This window comes from Lichenostomus cassidix, chromosome 2, assembly GCF_008360975.1.
Source record: "Lichenostomus cassidix isolate B80296 chromosome 2, HeHo_3.0, whole genome shotgun sequence".
In the NCBI taxonomy this organism is placed as follows: Eukaryota; Metazoa; Chordata; class Aves; order Passeriformes; family Meliphagidae; genus Lichenostomus; species Lichenostomus cassidix.
In genome coordinates, this window is record NC_139482.1 from 117,989,172 (window position 1) to 118,012,047 (window position 22,876).

The following is a 22,876-nucleotide window of genomic DNA, read 5'->3' on the forward strand; positions in this document are numbered from 1 at the left end:
AACTACAAAGAAGGCAATTACTAAATATTTAATACTGATCTTTCTGTCTCCCATCCTCCTTTCTCTTTTCACAGCATTGGAGAGCATGGAAGGATACTATTACAGAGACAGCGTCTCAGTGGAAGAATTTCAAGCTCAGATTAATGCTGCCTCACTAGAAAAAGTCAAGCAGTATAACCAGAAACTACGGTGGGTAGTAAACCAACATTCCTGAAATTAGTTTATCAAGTTCTGTTTTTCAGGTCAGTCTCTGTGACACATCTTTGAACTGAAATGTGTTTTATGGTGGTTGGGTTTTGGTTCATGATTGAATAAGATCCAAGATTCATGATTCTGGTTTTTCTGATTTCTGCACTGTTAAGTTACCCTATAAAAAATTGTTTTCCCCTGAAAGTTCTAGCTGTAATTGCCTCCAGGTTGTTGTCCTAATGCATACAGAAAAGCAAATGGTTTCTTGATCACAAGTGGAGTGTCAGAATTGCTACACATTGTAATCTGATTTTATAGACTGTATTTACCTAATTTCTACAGAATAGAACTTAAAAAATAATGCTCTTTTCCTGTTCTTTCTCCCCACACCCCATACTAATGGGAATACAGACATATTTGGATACCAAAATCAGAGTGCATACTTACCAGTATATGTAGAAATATGCAGCTGTGTATTTTGGTAAATATTTCATTAAGGAGTTGCACATAACAACAGAATTTCTACTACACAAAATAATCTAATAGTTATGAAGTAAAGTAAGGAAAATGGGTACATAGATCGCTCTTGTGTCTCACCTTGTCTGTGAAAAACACCTGTTTGAGTATTCTTATTTGCCACATGAGTTGAAGAGTGCCAAGGACTGGGGTAAAATCATGTCTATTTACTTCTAAAATTCTTGAATTTTACTAGAATGATCAGGCAGTTTATGAAAGCAGCAGAGAACAGGAGTTAAAATGAGCTCAAGGACAGTGGAGAAGGGTGAAGAAGATACATGAGGGTCTGTGCAATTCCTTCACCTGCTAGTCCTATCTCTGGAAAGTTTTCTTCATGGATTTTGCAAAGCTATTTCTCTAATTTGTTATTAAAGCAGTGGGATTTCTACATTCTGTTTTAATCTAAGTACTACTGTAGAAAAAGTGATTTTAAAGACAATTGCATTCAGTGAGTATGATATATTTAGGGTTTTTTTTGTAACATCTCTGTCAGTGCACTCATATGTCAATGGCAAATATATTTACTCTGTTTTCCATCCTTTTATATTCGCACTTCCTGTTTGGGAAAAAAGAGTGCCTTCTGAGTATTTGTGTGACAAGGCTTGTGTTATAAATCAGTTTTACAGAGATCTTTGGTCATGCCAGTGTTTGGCCTAGATGAAGTCAGCTAGTGTTGGAAAGAGATTCTATCAGGTAGACAAGGCAGGACTTTTTTTTTTTTTTTTTCCTTTTTTTTTTCTTTTTCTTTTTTTTTCTGTGAATAAGACCAATTCAACCTCCCATGAAAATCCTTAAAATAAATTCTTCCTGACTCCATGCTCAAGTGTTCTTGACCTTGCTTACCTCATGTGTTAGTCCTCCATTCATGCCATGGCTATAATGAGGTACATTCCTCTTTACAGTGTTGTGACTCACAGCTCTGATGAGTTGCTAAGCTCCAAGACCTAATTTTGCAAGAAGTTACCATGAAAAAGTTATCATTAACAAAAATTACCATGGGTATCTCTGCCCAGTCACAAGAAGAGGAAAAATTCTGTTATTTTTTTTCAGCTCTCTAACGTCTGTTGAGAACATTCAGTAATTGATTTGTTTGCTTTCTGGTGAACTCTACCCATTTCTTAAGTGAGGCACAAACAGCTTCAGGAAGTAACTGACAAAATGTGAAGAGAAAAAACAGAAAAGCAGATGCTTTATTCTTGTTCTGCTATTTGCTAGCCTGTGTAGGTGTTTGGCCAGGAGAATCTAATGAAGTAACTACAGCAGCAAAAGATATTAACATTTGGGTAATTGCACTAAAGAATAACAAAAAAAATTGAAATTGAATATTCCCTGGAAACATGCTCAAGTGCAATAATACTAAAATGCTTCCCGTGGAAGAAATCCTCTGTGCAGCAACTCTTAATCAGTAATAAAATAAGTAATTCAAGACAGAACCCATAAGCCATTCTTTCTCCATAGAAAATGAATGTGTTCCTTGCTTGTGAGATACCATCTGATGACCATTTTATAGTCTCTTCATCACTGCTGCAGCCAAAAGCAAGTGGGAGCAACAGCTGTGGAAAAACTAGTGGGAGAAGAGGATGGGGACTAGTGGAAATGAAAGCAATGTTTGACAGTGACACTGCAGCCAAAGCATCCATTGATGGGAACTCGGGAAACAATTTCAGCTTCTCTTATTCCTGAGTTAATAATGCACCAAAAATAATGTGAAATAGAAGAGACCCTTTGGTTGTGTATTGTCCAACTTGCAAACAGAGTTGTTGGCTTAGCTTGGTAGGTACCCAAGCAGGACAATAAGTTAAAAAATGAGTAGTATCTTTGCTCAGTTACCTCTTAATTTCTTGTAGTAAAGTCTTGTTAAAGTCTGAGGACATAAAATATTTTTGGGTGAAAAATCTCATACTGATGTGTGCTTTAAAAGAAATAATTTACAAATTATTTATTTGAATGAATCAAAAGGTATGCTAGGAAACTTTTAGTGGATTTCAGGAAGGAAAACCATTAAGTCAAGAAGCTGAACCTTTGCTTTTATTGCAGAGTTCATCCATAACAATGGAGCTCTGACCAGCTTTTCCACAGTATCAGAACTGATGCAATAAATCTGGGTGCAAAATTGTTCTCCTTGACACTGATTTGAGCATCATAAGAGCTGCTGTCTTTCATGGTTCTTGCTTTGGGGCTTTTGCAAATACTACCTTAGCTATGAAATAGTCATTGATAAGATTATCATTTTTATGAGAATTCATGAAAGACAGTTGAAAATTGGTTATAGAATTTCATGCTTATGTGGAATGGAGAGAATTTCCCTCCGTCTTCTGTAATGGACTTAACCCCAACTAGCTGAATCTAATTAGTAATATAAGGGAACTTTTATTCTAAGATCAGCTCAAGTTGACTTCTTCTACAGTTCCTGAGGCAATATCCTCTGCACCAGCAATATGTAGAAGGTGCTTTATTGAAATAAAGATGTTATTTAAAGAAAACCAACACAACAACCAATACCTAGTTTATGAAATTTCTGAATCTGCTGAGGAATTTTCAGCACCTAACCCACAATTATTCTTAATCATGCTGGATTTTTTTTCCAATTGCACTTATATTTATAGTTCAGCAATTCTGTTTCTGTGACACTGATAAGGAAAATATAGTTATGTTCAAATTCTGTTTGAGAACTAAACTGGTTCTAGTAGTTGCTTGCAATGTAAATTGAACCTGGTCACATTGTTTGCTAATGAGAAATATTCAGTGCATCCAAGTGAAAGTAATTAGGTCAGCAGAGCTTTTCAAGATTTTTATTATTATGTATTTGGTAGCTTAGCAGTTGTCTTCTAATTTAGAAGGGGACTAAGAAGAACCTGTGTATCTGACCTCTGTGGAGGTTGATGTTAAGTGAGCCCTTTCTGTATTCTCCTCCCACTTGTACCCATGTTCCTCCTTTGGTACTCCTTGGCTTTCATATAGCCTTTTTTCATCCAGAGTCTGTCTTTTTGCTGCTACAGATACCAGACATTATTTAGCTTCAACACTGCAGGACACAATGGTGTTCAAATCCATAATTACTACAAATGCTGATAGCAATAAAAAAATCTCACAAGTGCACTATATTTAGTCAGACTGCTTGGTTGATTTAAGTATCACTTTGCAAGTCTTGGGTCATGTAAGGTAAAAACATGAGGGCAAAAACTTAAAGCAGTACTGCTTCAAAATTAGAGTTTAAGAATTATTTTTTAAAAATACGTTCTGTCCTTTGAATATGGTCTTTACATTTGGTAAAGGTCTATTTCCTGCAAAAAGGTTATATTTCCAGTAAGTTTCCTGCATAAGGTTCAGTATGCTAGGTATTACTGCATTGCATACAAATAAATCTTATGGTCCTTGCTGTAATGGTCAGATTGGTTGTGATGCAAGCCTGTTGGAAGCTGGGACAGACCCTGACAGACGGGGTTAGCTGCATGACCATCCCTCAGCCAAGCTTTGGCCTGAATAGTGACTTCAAAGTAAAACATTTAGTTGGATGTGAGAGCAGTTTTTATCCTTAAAGAAATAGGGGTTTGGGTTAGCTTCCTGCAAAAAAGTGAGCCATTTTAAAAAACGGGCCTTTAGTATAGGAATGAAAACTTTTGTACTCTTTGTCCAAGTTATCAGAAGTTTGGACTTCCTGTCCCAGGATGGGATTTTGAATGTGCAGTAGGAAGCTTGCTCTTTCAGTTTTCCTTTCTCTGTATTTGACATTTTATCAGATTAGTCCTTTCGTAGTGGTGGTGGGGTTTTGTTGCCTTTTTTTTTTTTTGTATGTGGTGTAAATTCTCATTCTGAGTAGAAACTATGTCCCTCCTATGACATTCTATTAAGATGCAGCTTTCTACAGGTGCTTCTGGTTAGCTGCTTAATGAGAAAAGTCCAGGCACATCTGTGCTTTCAGAGTTTTTTTCCTGGATGTGTCTGTGCACAGAAGGGATGTATCACAAAGGCAGAGAGGATGTTCAGGGCACAGGTCATTCAGCAGGGTGCAGGGCTGTGGCTGTACCAAGTATGCTTTCAGCTTCTGTGTCTCTGCAGTGTGCTTTGCTTTCATTGTTGACTTCAAAAACAAGCTGTGGTGGTCTGTAGGTGCTGAGAACTGCACATCAAGATACCTGCTTGGATTCCAAAACTATCCCTGCAGATAATTTTTAGCTAATAAGAAATTAGAGAAATCAATGGCTTTTAGATACATGAGCACTTTTTTAGATACATGAGATACATGAGCTTCTTCAGAAACCTATGCTTGCCTTTAGGCATCTAAATATCTTTAAAATTTGTTTGCTGATATTATGGTGTCTAGGATTGGAAATGTTCAGAGGAAATGAGAAAAATAATAGATGAAGGTGAGGTCAGGAGAGCTCTACTTTCCCATTAATTTTCTCTTATCCTCAGCATGGCACTTTCTTGTGACACCCCTGATTATATGATGACCCAGTTCTTTACTCCAAAGATAGGATCATGCTGTGGGAAAGACAGCTGAGGGTTGCTGTACATCCCCACCACTGGTGTGGGTGCTAATTACCACTGTGTAGTAATTAACTTGCCTGTGCATCAACAGAGAAAGAAAGTCTGGAAAAAATGTTCCTTCCTTCCTGCTTACCATTCTGTGTGATTTGGAACTATTCTTTGAAGTCAGCTGTGTCCAGGGTTATTGGCAGCTACTTCTGTAGCTTGTTGTCAGTCATAATACAAGAAAAATTAAAGCAAGCAGTAAAGGGGAAAAAGATTTGCAAATTTTTTTGAGTTTTCTTGTTGTTTTGTTGGGTTTTTTTTCCCCCCGTGTTGCTGCTTTCTTGGATATCATTTTAGGAGGTAAATGCAAGTCTGTTATGCTAAGGAAGCAATTATAATCAGTGAATCTAATGACAAATGATTTAGCTAACTACCCTCATTACACTGAACATCTGATTACACTGAATATAATATTTGTCATTTTAAAGAGTTTCATTTACAATGCAACTTCAAACAATTTCTCTGTCTGAAGCCTCCTGTATTTATTTTATGTCATAAGTAGTCTGCCACAGAGCAATGACAAATTTAATTAAATTCTTTATTCAGGGACGTTACAATTCATGAGGTTTTCATGTTGTTGGGTTTTCTTGTTTCTTTTAATTTTCAGAAAGATAAGAAAAGGAAACTGTTTCTGCCCCTAAAATGTATTCAAACCTGGAACAAAATCTGTCTGAGGAATGTAACATATTTTTTATTTATACATACACGTATACATGCACAACAGCCTCTCAAGCTGCAGGCTTCTTGGCAAGCTGATGTTTTCTGTATCCTGTATAATTTAGTCAAGGCAGAAAATAGATGTGATGGCACTCATGGCTTCAGGCTGAACTAAAATTCTCTAATAGTTGCTTTGCTATAAATGAGTTACAATGACATGAAGGACGTATCCACTTAAAGGCAGTTAATTACCATGAAAGAAAGAACTTGTCTCTGGAACAAAATGATGAAGCCTCAAGGCAATACCTGTGTTATCACAAAGACCAGATCGTATATCAATTCCTGTAGTAAATACATTAAAATCCACCTTAAGGCTGAAAGATGCCTGAAGAGATGCTTTTCAAAACCAAAATGCTCAGGTAGTCAAGAAGTTTATGTTGCTTGTCCTTGTGCCACTCTTGTCCTATGACTGGGCTTTCCTTCATGTCTGTTCACTTCAGTGAGTTACATGTTAATGAGCAGCTAACAGTTTTTGTCATTGCCATCAAATTCAAGAGAGTGACGTGGGGAGAGTTACAGGTTTCAGAGAGTGATTCTGTGACAGCATTTTCTTTTCGTTACAGTGAGATATTTCTGAATCACGTGGAAAAACTGTTTTCTGGTGTTCCATACTAGCTATTTGATACATAGCTTTGTGTTCAAAACAGCAACAGTGAAGCTGGTCTGCAATGCCACATAGACAAATTTATCCTGTATTTTATATGACCATAAACATTGGAACTCTAATGCCTCTTAGATTTTTAATATGTGATTCCAAATGAACCAGAAATTTGTGACTTAACTGTCTCTAAATGCAGAGCCTTTAGGAAGGCAAAATTGAAAATTAAGCATTCACTCTGAAGGATATAACAAGGAAATAACAGCTAAGTTTGTCTCCTGATGAACTTAGTGAGAAGTATTTTAGATAGAACAGAAATTAAGATTCATTGTGTCTAAGTGAAGCAAGACCAGAGAGAGAATAGAGAGATCCTGGGCAAAGTAAATTAAATTTGTCTGACGGGTCTAAAAGATATTACCAGATGGCTTGAATTTAGCTTTGGGATTTTTTTTCCTTTTTCAGTGCTGTGCTCATTCTGTGAGTGCAGATTAATTGTTTCTTCAGACTTTTCACAAAGTATGATCAGTATTTATTATCAGTAGTGTTCTGTAATTGAAAAGTATGTGTCTTAGTAGATTATATATACTGACGTTTTGCTCACTGAGATGGACATCTGGTTCATCCTGCTTTCTTTATCCTCTGCAAGCACAGAGAATGTGTATCTGCAGTGATCAAAGGTGGAGCCTTTTCTTGCCTTTTTTTACCTTCCCAGTCACTGATAGGAATGCAGCCCAAGCCTGCAGTAGTCAAAACCCTAACCACCCAATGACTATTTGGCATGTTGTCCTTTTTAACAGTGTATTCCATGTCTGGAATATCAGGAGCTAAAAAGGAGACATCCATTGTCTGAAAGAGAAATGTGGAAGCAATTAGTTAGCATTATTTGGTTCAGTGTGGATTTGGCTGTTTCGATAATGATGGGAGAAGCAGAAGGGCAGCTGTAACTGGTCTGTGGTCAGAGATGTTCCCTTTCACATCACAAATAGGATGGTTTTGAGTGCTCTTGGATATAGGCAGAGACTGAATTCTGGAAAATAGGTGTTAAAAGGTTGCATGAGAAAAGTGAGAAGTATTACATAGAGCAAATTAGATCTTTTTTTCCATTTATTTTTGGCATCCATGACTTTCTGTTTTCACCTTTCTATGCTCACATTGATGTAGTCTCCTGCTTTTGTGTTTACAAAGGTTTGAGAATAGGACTATTACTTTGCAAGCATCCTTCTCAGTTTGCACCTCAGATACTTGTACTCATTCTAGAGCCAATTGTTTAACATGCCTTATTCATAGGCTGAATAGAGTTTAAATTGGTGAGAAGTCAGTAGTTTAGCCAGATGCTGCAGTCTTGCAAGAAAATGAGGAGAACTATGAAGATTTCCCCCCTTAGTTTAAGGGTTTAGTTTCTTGGGAGTTTGGTTTTCAAGTTGAAAGTCTATGTCCCTTCTATATTCCCAGTCTCCTCCACTAAAGCAGACAGTTTCCAAGAAAGTCCATAAGTTTCCTTTCTTGAAATTTTCTTAACACCCCTCCCCACTTGTAAGTATTTCAATGCATTACTAAACTTGATTTTTCTCTTTTCTCTATGTATTTTTCTTGTCTCACAATACAGTCACATCCTCTTCATCAAAGACTGCACTATTTCCCACAGTAGAGGGAAATAATACTTGTCCTGGTTCCGGCCAGGACAGGGCTAATCTTTGTAGAAGCCAGGAGGGACACAGCTAGGACCTGGAGATTTTTCTATACCACCTCACATCACTGCCAGGGGCTGGGGAGGGGAGTCTCTTCCCAGGAGAAGGGGTTTCTTCTGCTGAAGTAAATATGATGCTGCTCCTGAGCCAGAGGGAGCAGTCAGGGTGGCATGGCTGTGGTCGGGCTGTGGGCTTCACAGAGACCATTTTTAAGTGGAACCACTGTCTCTTTTGTACACTTTTGTCATTAGTACTGTTGCTCTTACTGCTTATTTTCTGGCATCATTGCTGTTTCTAGTAAATTGTTCTTATCTCAGCCTGTGGTCTTTACCTTTTGTGCCTCCAATTCTCCTCTCCAGCCTGCTGCAGGTGAAGGGGGAGCAAGCAGGTGGTGCATGGCTTGAAGTGGTTTCAGTGGGAAGACTACATTAGGGAATACCATTCCTTAACCATGACATCAGTAGAGACAGAGAAAAGCTGGTTTGTCACTTTGTGATGGGGTAAGCCAGGAATCACAGGATCATTTAGGTTTGAAAAAGACCTTTAAGATTGAGTCCCACTGTTAACCCAGCACTGCCAAGTCCACCACTAAACAATGTCCCTGAGTGGCACATCTACACACCTTTTGAATACCTCCAGGGACTATGACTCATCCCTGGACAGCTCAACAAACCTTTCAGTGAAGAAATTTCTCCTAATATTCAATCTAATCCTCCCCTGGTACAACTTGAGGCCATTTCCTCTTGTTCTGTCACTTGTTATGTGGGAGAAGAGGCCAACCCTCACCTCCCTACAGGAATGATAAGGTCTCCCCTGAGCCTCCTTCAGGCTAAACAACCCCAGCTCCCTCAGCTGCTCCTTGTGAGACTTGTGCTCTAGGCCTTTTTCTGTCTTCGTTGCCCTTCTCTGGACTCAATCCAGAACCTCAAGGTCTTCCTTGTAGTGAGGCACCCAAAACTGAGCACAGGATTCAAGGTGTGGCCTCACCAGTGCTGAGTACAAGGGTGTTATGACAAAGGGTGGGGCTTACTGACTTGCTTACGCATTAAATGTAAGTTGCACATGATTAGAGCCATGTGGTATTAAAATTTTCCATTCTGCACTTCAGTTTTCATGACAGTTGTGAGAGGTCAAAACATTACAGGCTCTTTGAGAATTTAAAATCACAGTACCATCATAAAGCTTTTTTTAAAGTTGTTATACTTAAACCTTTCTATAACTACTAAGGATGCTGGTGACACTCTATATAGGATTGTATTACTGACAGATGCTAGGAAACATGATTTAAAATCTCTCTTAGCATGGGTTGAGAACATAATTATACATAGTAATTTATCATTTATTGAGACTTGCCATTTAATGGAAAGAATATGTGAAACAACTTGCTGTAATGGAAAATGGATATATTTAATACAGAAAAAAATGAATTTTTACATATATGTATATAAATGTGTTTACAAAGGTATGTGTATAAATATATATACACATATGTGTAATAAGCATATTATATACATGCCCATCTGTATAGGTATAAACTAGAGGTCAGAACATAGAATTGTTATTAAAGAAATACAAAAGTATATGTGCTCATAGATGCAAAAACTCAGAAATACTGTTTATCTGTGTCATAAGGACGTGCTTTTGAGATTGAGCTGAAGAAAATAATTAGGGATTCCAACACTTCCTGACTCGACACCTCTGTTCTGCTGTGTCCTTTCTCAGTTTGCTGACTGTGCTTTTCTACATGGTCTTGAATATCTAGTGACTGAGGGATCAAAAATCTAGTAGAATTAAGATATATTTCCATCTCTCTGTTGAGGACAGTATGAATTAATTTATATGTATTCCACAGTGATGTGGAAATAAAAGGCTAAATGTTTCTGTTCTACAACATCAAAGCAAAACCTTTCTAGAACAGAGCCACCAACTTGGTAGTATTTAATGCCATAACCCAGTTACCTCCTCCTCTTGAAGAAAAGATTAACAATACCTAGGACAACCCCACAGGCTTACTGGCACAAGAAATTGAGAATAGGACTTAGCACTTGGATTTGCTTGAATTATCTGTCTGTTTGAAGTTACTCAGGAAAGTGTCTCTGCATGTCTGAAGCCTTCTTAGGGTTCCATTTGCAAAATTTGAATTTTTCAGGACTTTACATGTCTGTGTCAGTTTTAAAGGGTACCCTGTAAAATGCTTTACTATGAAAAAATCAGTACTTCTTCGATTCCTTTGTACTTAAGTTTTGGGAAGACATCATGGGAAAGCTTTCATCTTGTGATAGATATTTCTTTTTGAACCCTAAGATGTTTGTTACCTTATCCCAGTGTTAGTTTTCCCTGAGATACTTGTCCCCATTATTTGACATTGCTACATGGGAGATACCTTGCAAAAGTCAAACACAGCAATAATCCCAGTAGATTTGTTGTGTATTGGATTATCTACCTTTCTGGGTTTTTTTTCTTTGAAGGAAGGATTTTCTGCTACATCTTAGAGAAATTGCAAGGCTTTAAAAGCTAAACTAACATCACATTTGGAGGCAAAGAACTATGATTTCATTCTGGTTCATTTCAAATGGATTAGAAAATATTGTCCAAATTGGGCACCATGCCAAGATTGCCATTAACTTTTCCCATAAAATATGATTAAGGACCTTAACAAGCATTTAGTAATTAAGTGAAGTGCTTTGGAAATTTATATGCTGTCCACAGGTTGTCATGTTCTGTAAAATACTGAAGACAGTTTTTATGAAAAGCAATAAAAATAAAGCACTTGAGAAACATCTGGGAGTGTTATCTGATGGGGAAGGGATAGTTTCACTTGTAACAGGATATTTTGATATTTAAAATTAATGTTGTGTATAGCTGATTTTTTGTTTGCTTTTTAAAGGTTAATGAATAATTGACTGAATTAATGGAGTAATTCCTATAATTGCATATCCCATTCTAGTGTCCATGTTACTTCATTTTATACCCTGAGTTAATTATTTTCCATGTGCTCCATTAATTAGTGTACTGTTCTATATTTGGTTTCTGGTTACATTTAATGCAGCTGAATTTGCTGGAATAAAGAGATGGGATTGCTGAACAGTCTCTGAACAAAGCAGATTTTCCTGTCGTATGGCAGGAAAAAGCACTATAGGCTTTCAGTCTGATAATGTTCAGCAGAGAGCAGGGTGAGGCTTTGTTTTTTAGCTTTGCTAACAAAGAAAAAGCTTGGTGTGTTGCTGCTGAGGTAGCTTTTATGTGCTGTGGCCAAAGTGATTTATGAGTAATTTTCTCTACAAACCTCTTTTCCTTTCAATAGTGTCCAGCTTCCTTTGACACAGAGTACATTGTGGATCATGCAAAAGGTGTAATGGAATAACAGAACTAGATTAGCTTTGCTGTGCTCTCTGAGAGAATTAATTCAAACCTTAAATTTGGGAGATGTTTTTCAAAACTACAAACTATTGGAAGCAATGTGTACTATAATAAAAGGTGGATGGATTTTTTTAATCAAATGAGTTATTCCAGGTTGTTAAAGAGTAACAGATATTCAAATCTGCAGTTTTCACCCCTGCCCAGCAAGTGTATGACAATGTAACTTTTCTCCTAGGTAAAATCATAAAATAAGAGGGGGAGTGATTTTTAACCTTGTGTGGTACATGAATCAGTGCTTTAGTGACTGGAGGATCCAGCTGATCCTCAAGGATACAATTTTTTCAGTGGTTTATTTTTCATAATTTAGAGCAACTGAAATTCGGTTACCAAACTCCATAGCTGCAGCCTGGGTTGTGGCTCAGTTGTGACCTTTAATCAGGTCTACGCCTTGAGCACACACAGAGGAGCTAGATCACAGTGATACCTTGAGATTGTCACTGGAGTATCTCTTTTTCCAATGTGTTCCATAGTTCAGTGGTGTTTCTCTTGTCTTTTTTTTTTTTTTTAATTTAAATGTTGCCCACAATTGCTGCAGTAGTAGCTGTTGCCTGGTTCTCACTGGATGCTTCATCCAGGCAGGGAGGCCTACCAAATGTTTCTGCTTTCAGCTGCCACAGGAGATTTTAGGAGCTTTACAGCTAGCAGAATGAGTTTTGTGATCAGAGAATTATGGAATGGTTTGAGTTAGACAGGACCTTTAAAGATCATCTGGTCCAACTCCACTGCTCTGGGCTTTTTTAAAGTGTTGCTGCAGAGGCAATAAAACCTGTGATCTTAGCACAAAGATATGTAGGATATTTCCTCTGCCTGTGAGATGTTTAATGATAGTTCCTCTGTGGTGAGCAATTAAGTTGCTTACAAGTTGAAAAGTGAAAACAAACATTCCTCTCTGGTCCCTGAATTGAAGAATAGAGTAGAGAAGAGCTCCATGCTTCCTGTGTGCTCTTTGCTAAAGCTCTTCCTTTTTGGGTGTAGGGGAAGTGGAAGAGTCTTTTGTTGTAGGATAGAAAAATACCAGCCTCCTTTGTGCCACACAGAAATTCATCAACTTTGCATTTGAAGACAGCACATGTTGCACTTGTCTGTTTTATATAAACTTTTGCTGGGACTATTCATTGGTAAGTGAAAGGTTATAGAAGGACCTGTGAGAATATGGGTTGATACACAGTAGATAAAACTGATACAGTTAAGTATGTTTTCTTCATCACTTTTGTTTTCTCCATCACATTTGTGTTCTGAAGGTAAATGACAGTTTTCTTTGGTTTTTCCTTTCATGCACTGATTCATTTTCAAGGAAGTGTGGAGAAAGGCAGGGTTTTTTTATTTGTACCTGCATGCATGAATAATTGCATTCATTGAAAATGCCATTTGGCTTGTATGATGCATATTTGTCCCTTGAAGGGTTTTTGCTTTTTTGTTTCTTTTTATATTGTGGATCATGTGTATGTTTCCTGTGTCAGTACTGTGTTTCATGCTGGGGATTCTGCTTTTATGTTATTGCTTTTATATACAACGAATATAGAAAAGCTTGTAGCGTGTGAAGCTCAGGCATGGTTTGTATGCCAGTTTTCCCAAAGTCACTTTTAAAATCTCTACAGTCACCACAAACATTTTCATGGGTAGCTTTGTTGAAAGTCACTTTCAGATCCTGTTTTCTTCTGTTAACTAGACATTAAAATTTTGCACTGTACTGTCAAAGACAGAGGGACTGTTTTTGTCTCCAGAACAAAAAATGTTCCCTATTACTTTAAAAAAAAGAGTGACAGTGCCTATTTATTATTGTATTACCCCTTGACCCTCTCTTACCATATGGTAAAAACCCCTTCAACCTTAGGATGGGGTCTAAGAACAGTCACTTGCATGCATTTTGTTCAGGAGTTTAAACAATTAGTTTTTGCCTTACTCTATCTGTTTTTTCTTTCAGGGCATTCTACCTGGACAAGTCAAACTTGCCTCCAAATTCAACATCTAAAGCAGCTTATATAGATAAGGTAAATAAAATGTTAAGTGCCTAATTAAACTTTATATGTTACACACTGTGTTACTGAGGATTTCTTAATTCCATCAAAAATTGAATTATTTAAAGCTCGGGGAGAGGGACAGGGAAAGGAGGAGCTCTCTTGCAGCATTTTGTCCCACCTGTGTTTTTGGGGTAGGTGGTGCCATGTGGTTCTGTATTAAAAAGTGTGGCAGGAGGGTGTCTGTGTTTGAGAAGAGGAATCATTACATTCCTTTTTTGCTGTGCTTTCAGAGCAATGGAAATACTCTAGGAGCATGTGGGGTAGGATGGGGGAGGACAGGTGCAGGCAGAAATTCTTTGTTCTGAATACTGGAAGCGCTTTTCCAAATTAAATACTCCTTTAGCATCCTGCTCGGAAGGCTTTCTTCTGAATCTTCTCATTTAGGCTTTCTTCAAATGCTTTCATCTGTCTTTAAACCTCTGTGGCTGAGAGATCCCAGGGGCTATGAAAATTCATTTAATGCTCTCTCCTCTTGCTGGAGAGTTAATTCCTGTATTGCAGCCCGGTAGGGAGAGTAAAGAAATTCCTGGGGTCTTGCATACACTGGCTTCAGAAGTGATTGAGCTACTGTGGCTTGAGAAATAATAGCGCTCATCAGCTGAGCCCTGTGACAGACTAAAATTTTATGTCAGTATCATCCAGCATCGGTGTTAACAGATGAGTAGTTCCTGTTTCTTGGATGCTTGTAGGACTGCATGGGAGGGAAGGAGGACATTTTTCACTCCTTCCCTGGGGAGTCAGCAACTTGCCTAGCAGTCACAGGTGCAGCAGGGGATGTTTAACCATGAGGGTAGTACTTGTTACCCCTAAACCTAAACCTACTCCGTAGCTATTTCAGTGAAAATTTTAAGGGCAAGAGAAAAGCATCTCATAATCAACATCTGACCAAGGGAAGCTAGGTTAAGCTAATGCATTTATTTTACAACTGGAGCAAGTAAAGAGTGCATGATCCATTTTTGGCTGTGCCTCTCACTTTACTGTCCATAGCTCTGCATTAGTAAATTACACCACCTAAAATTAATTTAAATGGATACAAGGTAAACCAGTAGTCCCTAAACCAAGTTAAATCTGTTTGCACTCACTTTTAAACATGCTGTTTGTTATAGCTGATTTACTTGACCTCTATGCTTTTCAATGATGTAACTATCATAGGAGCACATGAGGCTGCCACTTCTCTAACTAGGTATAACCATCTTTAGAGAATTAATCTGTCTTTTAAAAGATTAATTCTTTGAGTAGCATGGGGGCTTGTTTGTTGGAATCTTTAAGTGTTTGTGGAATAAAGAGAAGTGGGAATTTGAAATTATGTGGTCTGCAAATTTGTATTGTGAACATCTCATTTACAAAAAGCACCATGAGATACTGGTTTTCATTGCTAGACCACTTTTGAAGGTTCTTCTTCTGACGGAAGCCTTGCGCTTGAAAGCTGCCTTCTTTACTAGGTGGATCACTAATTTTTAATACAATAATGCTGGGGTTATTTTAAGTCCTGCTACAAAGTTAACTGTTGTTGCTTTGTAGTATGTCTTTTGTCATGTATGTTAATCTTTTTTTAATGTTGTTAATCAGAATTAGGAACTAGATATTTGATAAATAAACGACAGTGTTGTCATAATTGTAAGCTGATTTTCTCAGCAAGCCAATTAATTGAGTCAGTATATTCCTGAATATATGTGTGGCTGTAGATTGCCTCTTCATGGCTTCCCTTCTTTTCCCAGTCCAATAATGGATACGGCACTCATGGGTCAGTTGAGTCTATTGAAGTGAAAAACACTTCCATAAGCAGGACTGGGAGTGAAACAGTGATGGGAAGAATTGAAAAGCTGTAGCAAGTTGTCATAGGTCATGTAACAGAAGACTTTGTGTTTTGTATTTATGTTGTGGAATTTGGCTTTGGCTTTCTCAGCTAGACCTGTTGTTCTACCTGCATCTATGATGAATACTCTTTTAGAGTATTTCATGTACTCTCAGGAGCAAGTATTTCAATCTCTCTCTTCCTCTGTTGCAGCTGATGAGGCCTCTCAATTGCTTGGATGAGCTTTACCGGCTCATAGGGTCCTTTATCCGATCCAAGCGCACAGCTGCCTGTGCCTACACTGCGTGCAGTGCTTCTGGAGTGGGATTGCTTTCGGTGGCATCTGAGCTCTGCAGCAGACTTGGAGCTTGTCACATCATCATGTGCAACAGCGGAGTTCACCGGTATGACCATTTTTTTTCTCCTTTTGTTGCAGTCAGTCGTTCTATCATTGAAGATTGGAGACTGCTGCTCTTTTAGAGATGGATCTTGAGCTAAATATCTTACATGAAATAGCAAACACACTTGAATGATTTGTGGTGAAATTCTCGAATTGTATTTTCAGTGACTGACAGAAATGAACAGTATGATTTTTTTTTTGTTTGTGCAGGTCTAATGAGATTGCTGCTCATTTGAATCAGTAAAAGGCAGAAATCTTAATTACTAAAGTAGAAAAAGCAATATTGCATAGATTAATAATAACTACTATATTGAACTCTTAATACAGGCAAAAAATGCTGAAATTTGTATTGACTTTATACAAGTAAATACCCTATATTTACTTTATATGGTAGGGGAAAAAATAGTTGAACTTGTTTCAAGGAAAAGGGATGAAACATAAGACACATGCATTTTTGCAAGTATACCTTATGATAATGAGAGGTTCAGCCTGTAGAACATTGATGTGTTTGATAAAATACCAAAAACCAGAACGAGCTATAACCAACGCAACTTCATCAACCCTAAGAGATATTAATAGACAAATACATATATGTCATCACAGAGCCCTCTAGTACCTAATCATATTTGTTACAGGCCAGGCAGCAATATATTTATGCTCCAGCTGGGCAGTTTATAATTTTTGGTACATTGTAACAAAAAAGCAAAGGCTACAATTGGAAAGGGGAAAAAAAACCCAACAAACAAAAAAACTAACATAACAAATAATCTGATGGTAAAAATCTGCTCTTTTTGTAAGATTTTCAAACTCTAGATCAGGTTTGTTTGCTGCTTAGTTTCTGATCTATGCAAGTCCTTATTTTAGCAGACTTGGTTACCAATACCTTATGCTAGAATGGGCATTACTTTCTCCTCATTTTAAGTAATATCCTTTCTTCAAAAGAGTTTTGAGGAGAGGAGAAGAAAAAAGGCAATTGCAATATAAGCTGCAATGCAGATTATCAGTCATGAAAAAAAGGAAAAGCTCCATACACAGACAACACAATAAAGTTTTATAAAGTCAGTGTTTGCCATTTGACAGTTTACAACAATTTATATTACTCTCTATCAGTGATACAAGTGTACATAACATTGATTTTAGGGAATACCAGGGAAAAGCTTTGTTATATAACACTGGTCATGATATCAGATAAAGATGGAAATGCTACGTAGCATGGGCTGTCATGACACTGTTGTTTCAAAAGACCATGAAGCTATCCAACTTTTTTCTTTGTCTTGCTTTCAGTTTCATATCTTATGAGATCAAAAAAGACTTCAGGCATAATTCTGATGGTTTCTTACAAAGCTGAAAAAGACTGCCTCTGTGTTTGATCACCATTTCATGAATTTGTCAGTGTATTTTTGCCAAAGATTCTGATAGTTTATGACTAAAGTCAGAACAACTTTAATAGCCCAAATAAACTATTAGCCTGCAGTGGGTCACAAATTATTCTGAATAATTTGATGACTGAATAAGCTGTGGTTTGCTTAAATCTGAGCTGTTCTAAGATGAAAATAGATTAGTTTTCAAATTTCTGCTCAAAACTTGGGCTAATTCAAAGGTATAAACTCTTAAATGTCTATTTAAATGTATTTAAAACTCACAAAAATTAGAAAACCTGCATACTGATTTTAAAGACTATATCATGAACATGGGAATGGGATTTAAAAGTGTTATGTGTGGGTTTCTGTCTAGATGTTAAAGGATTCATCATCATCTGTTTACATAAAGTACAGGTGCAAGATGCTTTTCTCTAAAGCATGACTAGTTCTACTTTACAGTGAGTCCATTTGAGTTTTGGTACAAGATACTGTTACTTCATTTGTTCATTAATACTGCTTTTGTGGCTACCATCTGTTCAGAGAAGGAAACATCAACTCTTGGCATTATCAGAGATATTTCAAGATAGGCCCTCTAGCAAAAAGGAATGGATTACTTGAAAAATTTTATAGGTACTCAGGAGTTTGTACCCAGAAGTTCAGAAGAAAACTCATTTATTTAGAAACTATAAGGGATTAATTTGCTCTTATTTTTTGAAGTGGTCAATGCTGAGAATGTTTTTAAACAAGTTTCCTGAAATTACTGTTACTCATGCAAACTGGATGGATGAAGAAGTTTATTCTTAGCATTTGGAGTCATATAAAGTCACTTCATGTACTGTTTTCTCTTTCTGGTCTCCCTAGGCCACCTCTCTACAGTCTAGTACTATGTGGGCTTTGCTTTTTGGCATTCTGAAACTGCCTTTGTCCAGATAGAAAGCTTGCTTTGTTTCCAGCTAGTAGGTTTGCTCATTGAATTTTGTGCCCAGCATTTCTAGTGCTAAATTCTGCAGTGTTTTTGTGGACCTACTCGCCTTGCTGCTCTCAGAGTGAAACAGTCTTGCAGCAATGTGAAATCCTGTGAGGAGGACAGAAGAGGAAAGAGTAAGATGCTGGATGTGATCCAGTCCCATAGACATAGATGATTTTGCTTTAGATCTGCAATCTTGTAGGCTGAATTCCTCTGTTTGTTGGAGTAGTATCTAATCAGGAAAGGTAATGTTGCAACCTAGTGCTCCTCAGCTTGTCAGCCAGTTCTTTAGAGTTCAGGCTACTGATCTGCAGTTAGAGGGGATATTTATCTCTGGTTGTATTCAGAAGTGTATCTGGCTTTCTGTGTTCTTAGAAACAAAATACTGTGAAGTCAATGACTGCAATCAGTTGCAGCACTTCACATTTTGTAGGCCCAGATCAATGACTCCTGACTGTATTTTAACGCTTGGCCATGGATATTAAATTACTTGAAAACTGGTGTTGTCTACACATGCTACTAGATAAACAGATGGAGGAAAGATGTGAATTGTCCTTGCAGATTAAACTTTGAAAATCTACTCATTTGTCAGTCTTTCCAGCTTAAAGATGAAGAATAATCAACTTGGAGCAAAGTTCCCCAGTACTGTCTATTTAAAAGCCCTTATTTTAGCCCAGTTTCTATGATTGGTCTTTAAGGGAGCGAATGTGTGAGAGTCTGTGGAAGAGTACAGGGTGCTCTACTCATCATCATCTCTCTTTTGTTCATGGGGAGTGGGAGCTGAGCAAGGCATTAATCTGTCAAAGTTTAGATACATTTAATAGAATTTAAACTATCTATATATATACCTTCCCTCACTCAATTTATCCATCTCTTACTGAACTGACTGGAAAGCCCTTTTTGGGTTGTCTCAGCTTAGGTGTCATGGATTGACAGGGCCAGGGGGGAGATTCTGCCACTGCTCCTACTAACCAGAAGCAAGTCCCAGAGTGCTTGTGAGGGACGCTCTGGGTGACAGGCCAATGCAGAAGAGGCCAAGAACTATGAAACAGCAGCTTTGTCTGCTTTGACAGTGATTGCTGATCTCTGGATCAGCAGTGTCTTGGTTTCTGACTTTTCTGTGATCCATATTAAATTGCTTTTTACGCTGCACTAGGCTAAAACAGCTTGACAGAGTTCAGACTTTCATCCCTATATCCAAGATAATGCTGGGGATTTTGAATTGCTGGTGATTGCTCTGCTTTGATTTTTATTATGACAATATGTTTACCAATTTACATTGCAGCCTGCAATCCTATATCTATTTCAGACAGCAGTTCTTTTCAAATACATTTTGAGTACCAGAAAACCAAGGATGGGAGGAAATAAGTCCCTTTAACCTTCACTGTCCTAAGTGATGTGTGAATTCTACAAATCTCCCCTTGGATTATCATAAGAGACCATGCCGTGTTGATCAACAAGAAGAACGGAGCTCTAAATTAGTTCAAGAAATCAATAGTTTGCATTTCTATTTTCCCTTTTTTTTGTCATTCATAATTATATTTCTGCTTGCTAGCCAGCTGTCACCCTGTAAACAACACTCTGCTTTCTTTACTTGTAGTCGTTCTGTTTGAAGTTGCAATCAGTCTGTACAAATGTAGGTGATGAAAGGCACTTTTAAATTTTATTGAATCATGATGCTAGCTCCTGCTTGAGGGAGAAGAGCAAGACTGCACTGCACAGACATGTCCTAGCCTCTTTCTGTGCCAAAATGAAATTAGGTGCAGCAGCTGCAGAAGTCTGTTCAGGGACCATAGGCCTTACAGGCTCAAAGGAATAATTCAAAGCATCCAAATGAAACAAATCCCAAGTTTATTTAAATTTTTGCATTTCCTGGAGGATCAAGAGAAAAATCTTCTATAATCTTGATGAACCCCAGAAAAATCACAGTCTTATTTTCTTTTCTGAATTTTAATTTCCCCTCCAGAAATTCTCTCCTTAGTGTAACCATCCTTCAAGCAGTGGGGTTCTGGCTGGCAGACACTTGGCTGAATGATGAGGCAGGTTTTGCCAAGGGTTGATTATGCTGTCTCCTGTAGCTGGCAGTGATCCTGCAATCCAGCTAAACCTGCTTCATCTTCCACATTGCAAAGCAGAGTAGCACCATAAGCTGTCCATCATGGCCAGCTGCCTTTCTGTGAATCAAATGAAACAAGGTGAAAAATAGGTACTCTGCATTTGTATTTTTGACATTCTATCACAGGAATTCTTCCTTTGAGATTTAGGAATTTTTCTGTAAGGATTTAGTTCTGAGCTCAGTGAGTGCATGCTGCAAAGAAAATCCTTGGAGTTTTGCAGCTGTGTTTAGGCTATCAACTCTGCAGGAAGAAAGCTTTCGGGGATCGATGGGACTACTTTGAGGAGACAGGTCAGCATAGCCTGAAAAACTAATCCATACCCTTCTCCAGCCATCTGGTCTCAACTGGGCTTTTAGTCCTGATGCCTTCCCATTTAGTCAAGATTCTCTTCTATTTTTTAAATGGAAGTTCTGTTATGTCTGTCTACAATTAGTGTATTTTTGTGATACCATACCCATTGAGACATAAACAAACTTCTCTTTTTGTAAAATAATTTAGGACAATAGAGCATTACACCCTGTGCTGATTATGACTTAAAAATAGTTAAATAATTTTTAAATACATGAGAATTTCTCTTAAAACAAAATAAGCAAGACATTTAGCACAAATAGATTGTTCCCCCAGTAGTAATTGTTTTATTTTGATCTATATTTGCCTTTCATAGGCAATCTGGTACATTTTTGCTTCGTCATCTCTAGTATATCTAATACATACACTGGATGGACTATAGTCTTACTGTTCTCTTGCATGCTTTAAATTCTGAAAAAACCTATTTTGTTTCAAATGCAATCTGAAAATGCAGAGAAGTGCATAAAATGCAGTGAGACAGATAAGACGGATCTAAGTCATTACTAGTACGGATTTCAAGGTGGTTTTTTTTTCAAGTTTTTTTTCAAGTTTTTATTTTTTAAGTTTGGGTTTTTTTTCTCTTTGGTGAGAGACTTTTACATTATGGATATTTAATAGCAGGTTTGACACACAACGCTATCGCTGTGCTCTATAGAATCATCCATTCGTGCTCCAGCTCCTGCACTGTTGTCTTATCTGCAGTCCAGGTCTTTGAAACTTGTGTTTTTCATGCAAAATCTTCTACATTACAATAAAAATAAAATAGGAGCTCTCAAACAATCTGAAATTGAAAACTTAACCAAAACTTCCTTAATTTTTAGCATGAAGAGAGGTAATAGCTGGAATTATTAAAAGATGGGAAGTAAATTGCAATTTTCTACCAGATTTACTTGCCTGCTTACAGAGGAAGAAGCCTTTAATGGAAAGACTTTCTGCACAGAATGAGAGATAATGGCCAAAGCTGGAGATTCAGATGACTTTAGATTTTGTTTGTTTGTTTTTGCAAGTATGACTGAAAAGGAGTTAATAAGAGGCATGGAATACTTCAGATTTTTGGAAATGCTGTTCTTTCATCAAACAAAGAATATTTAATAGTGAAAGTGCTTCCTTGCAACATTTCCAGCTGATTAGAGGTGATAAGATCTTACAGGAAAAATGATTGTGAAAAGATGCTCCCTGCAGTTTTTTAACACTGACAGATGATGTGCGGTGAAAAGAAATGCTTTTTTTTTTCTTCTTAATTTTTCTTTGAAAATCTCTGTTTTAAAGAGGTAGAATAGTTACATTTATTTCTGGAAATAGATTGGATGGCAACAATCTTTTAATCTACAGAAAAAAAAAATCAACATTACCTCTGTTGAGTTTCATACTTCATGATTAAAAATTACTAATATTGAACCAAATACCCATGATAAAAATATGTTTGTAACCTCAAAAAGAATTCATGAACCAAGGATAGGTCTGAAATATGACTAATCCCCAGGATGATTCTCTAGCTTGATAAATTCCTTCCATCTACTTCAGCAAGTCAGAAATCTGTTGGTAGTTTGTGTCTGAAAATATCTGGTAGAGCTGGGTTTGATTATCCTGTCATAGGATGGTGGATGTGTGCCTAATAAGGGAGTTGGGATACCTTTATTTTGAGGTTTGCACAACTATGTAATCACAATGGTGTCTTTTGTGAACAAAACCCCTGCATGCTGATGCTTAATGGATGAAAGGCAAAAAATCCCTTTACCATGGACTGCACAAGCCCAGTCTTTGTGGTGATGGTATATGTTCCACAGATAGTTACTTTTCCAAGTGTTGTTTTTGATTCAGAGTGGAATGAATATACTTCATGTGCATAATAATGTGCATAATAGGCTTTCTATATGTTTGACTAGTCTTCAGTGGATGGGTTTCATCCAACACTGATTTTAAAGTAGTGGTCTTTCCCAACTGGCAACATCTCAGCTTCACAAAGATTCATGAAGGGACTCAACCTAAGTCCTGAACTCCAGTAGAGTTTACTGTAATTGTGAAATACAGTTTTGTAGTTTAATGTATGAACTTCATGCTAATTTTCTCTCAAATACTTACTGGCTGGCCCAACTTACCTCTGTTGAAAAGAAATTCTGTTCAGCAAAGTTTCAGTATATGGGCACAGAGAATGCAAGCTTTCACTTGCATGGAGACATATTCCCACGATGAGAAGAGTTTA

General features: G+C 37.4%; 1 protein-coding gene across 1 annotated transcript in view; it reads left to right on the top strand.

Moving 5' to 3' along the window:
* The window catches only part of PREX2 (phosphatidylinositol-3,4,5-trisphosphate dependent Rac exchange factor 2), a 168,623-nt gene that overhangs the window by 125,765 nt on the left and 19,982 nt on the right, over window positions 1-22,876 (top strand). Inside the window, exons 35-37 of the mRNA XM_085052989.1 lie at window positions 75-189; window positions 13,589-13,655; window positions 15,694-15,884. Coding sequence (XP_084909115.1) covers window positions 75-189; window positions 13,589-13,655; window positions 15,694-15,884 — 373 coding nt within the window. The remainder of the gene's footprint in view (window positions 1-74; window positions 190-13,588; window positions 13,656-15,693; window positions 15,885-22,876) is intronic.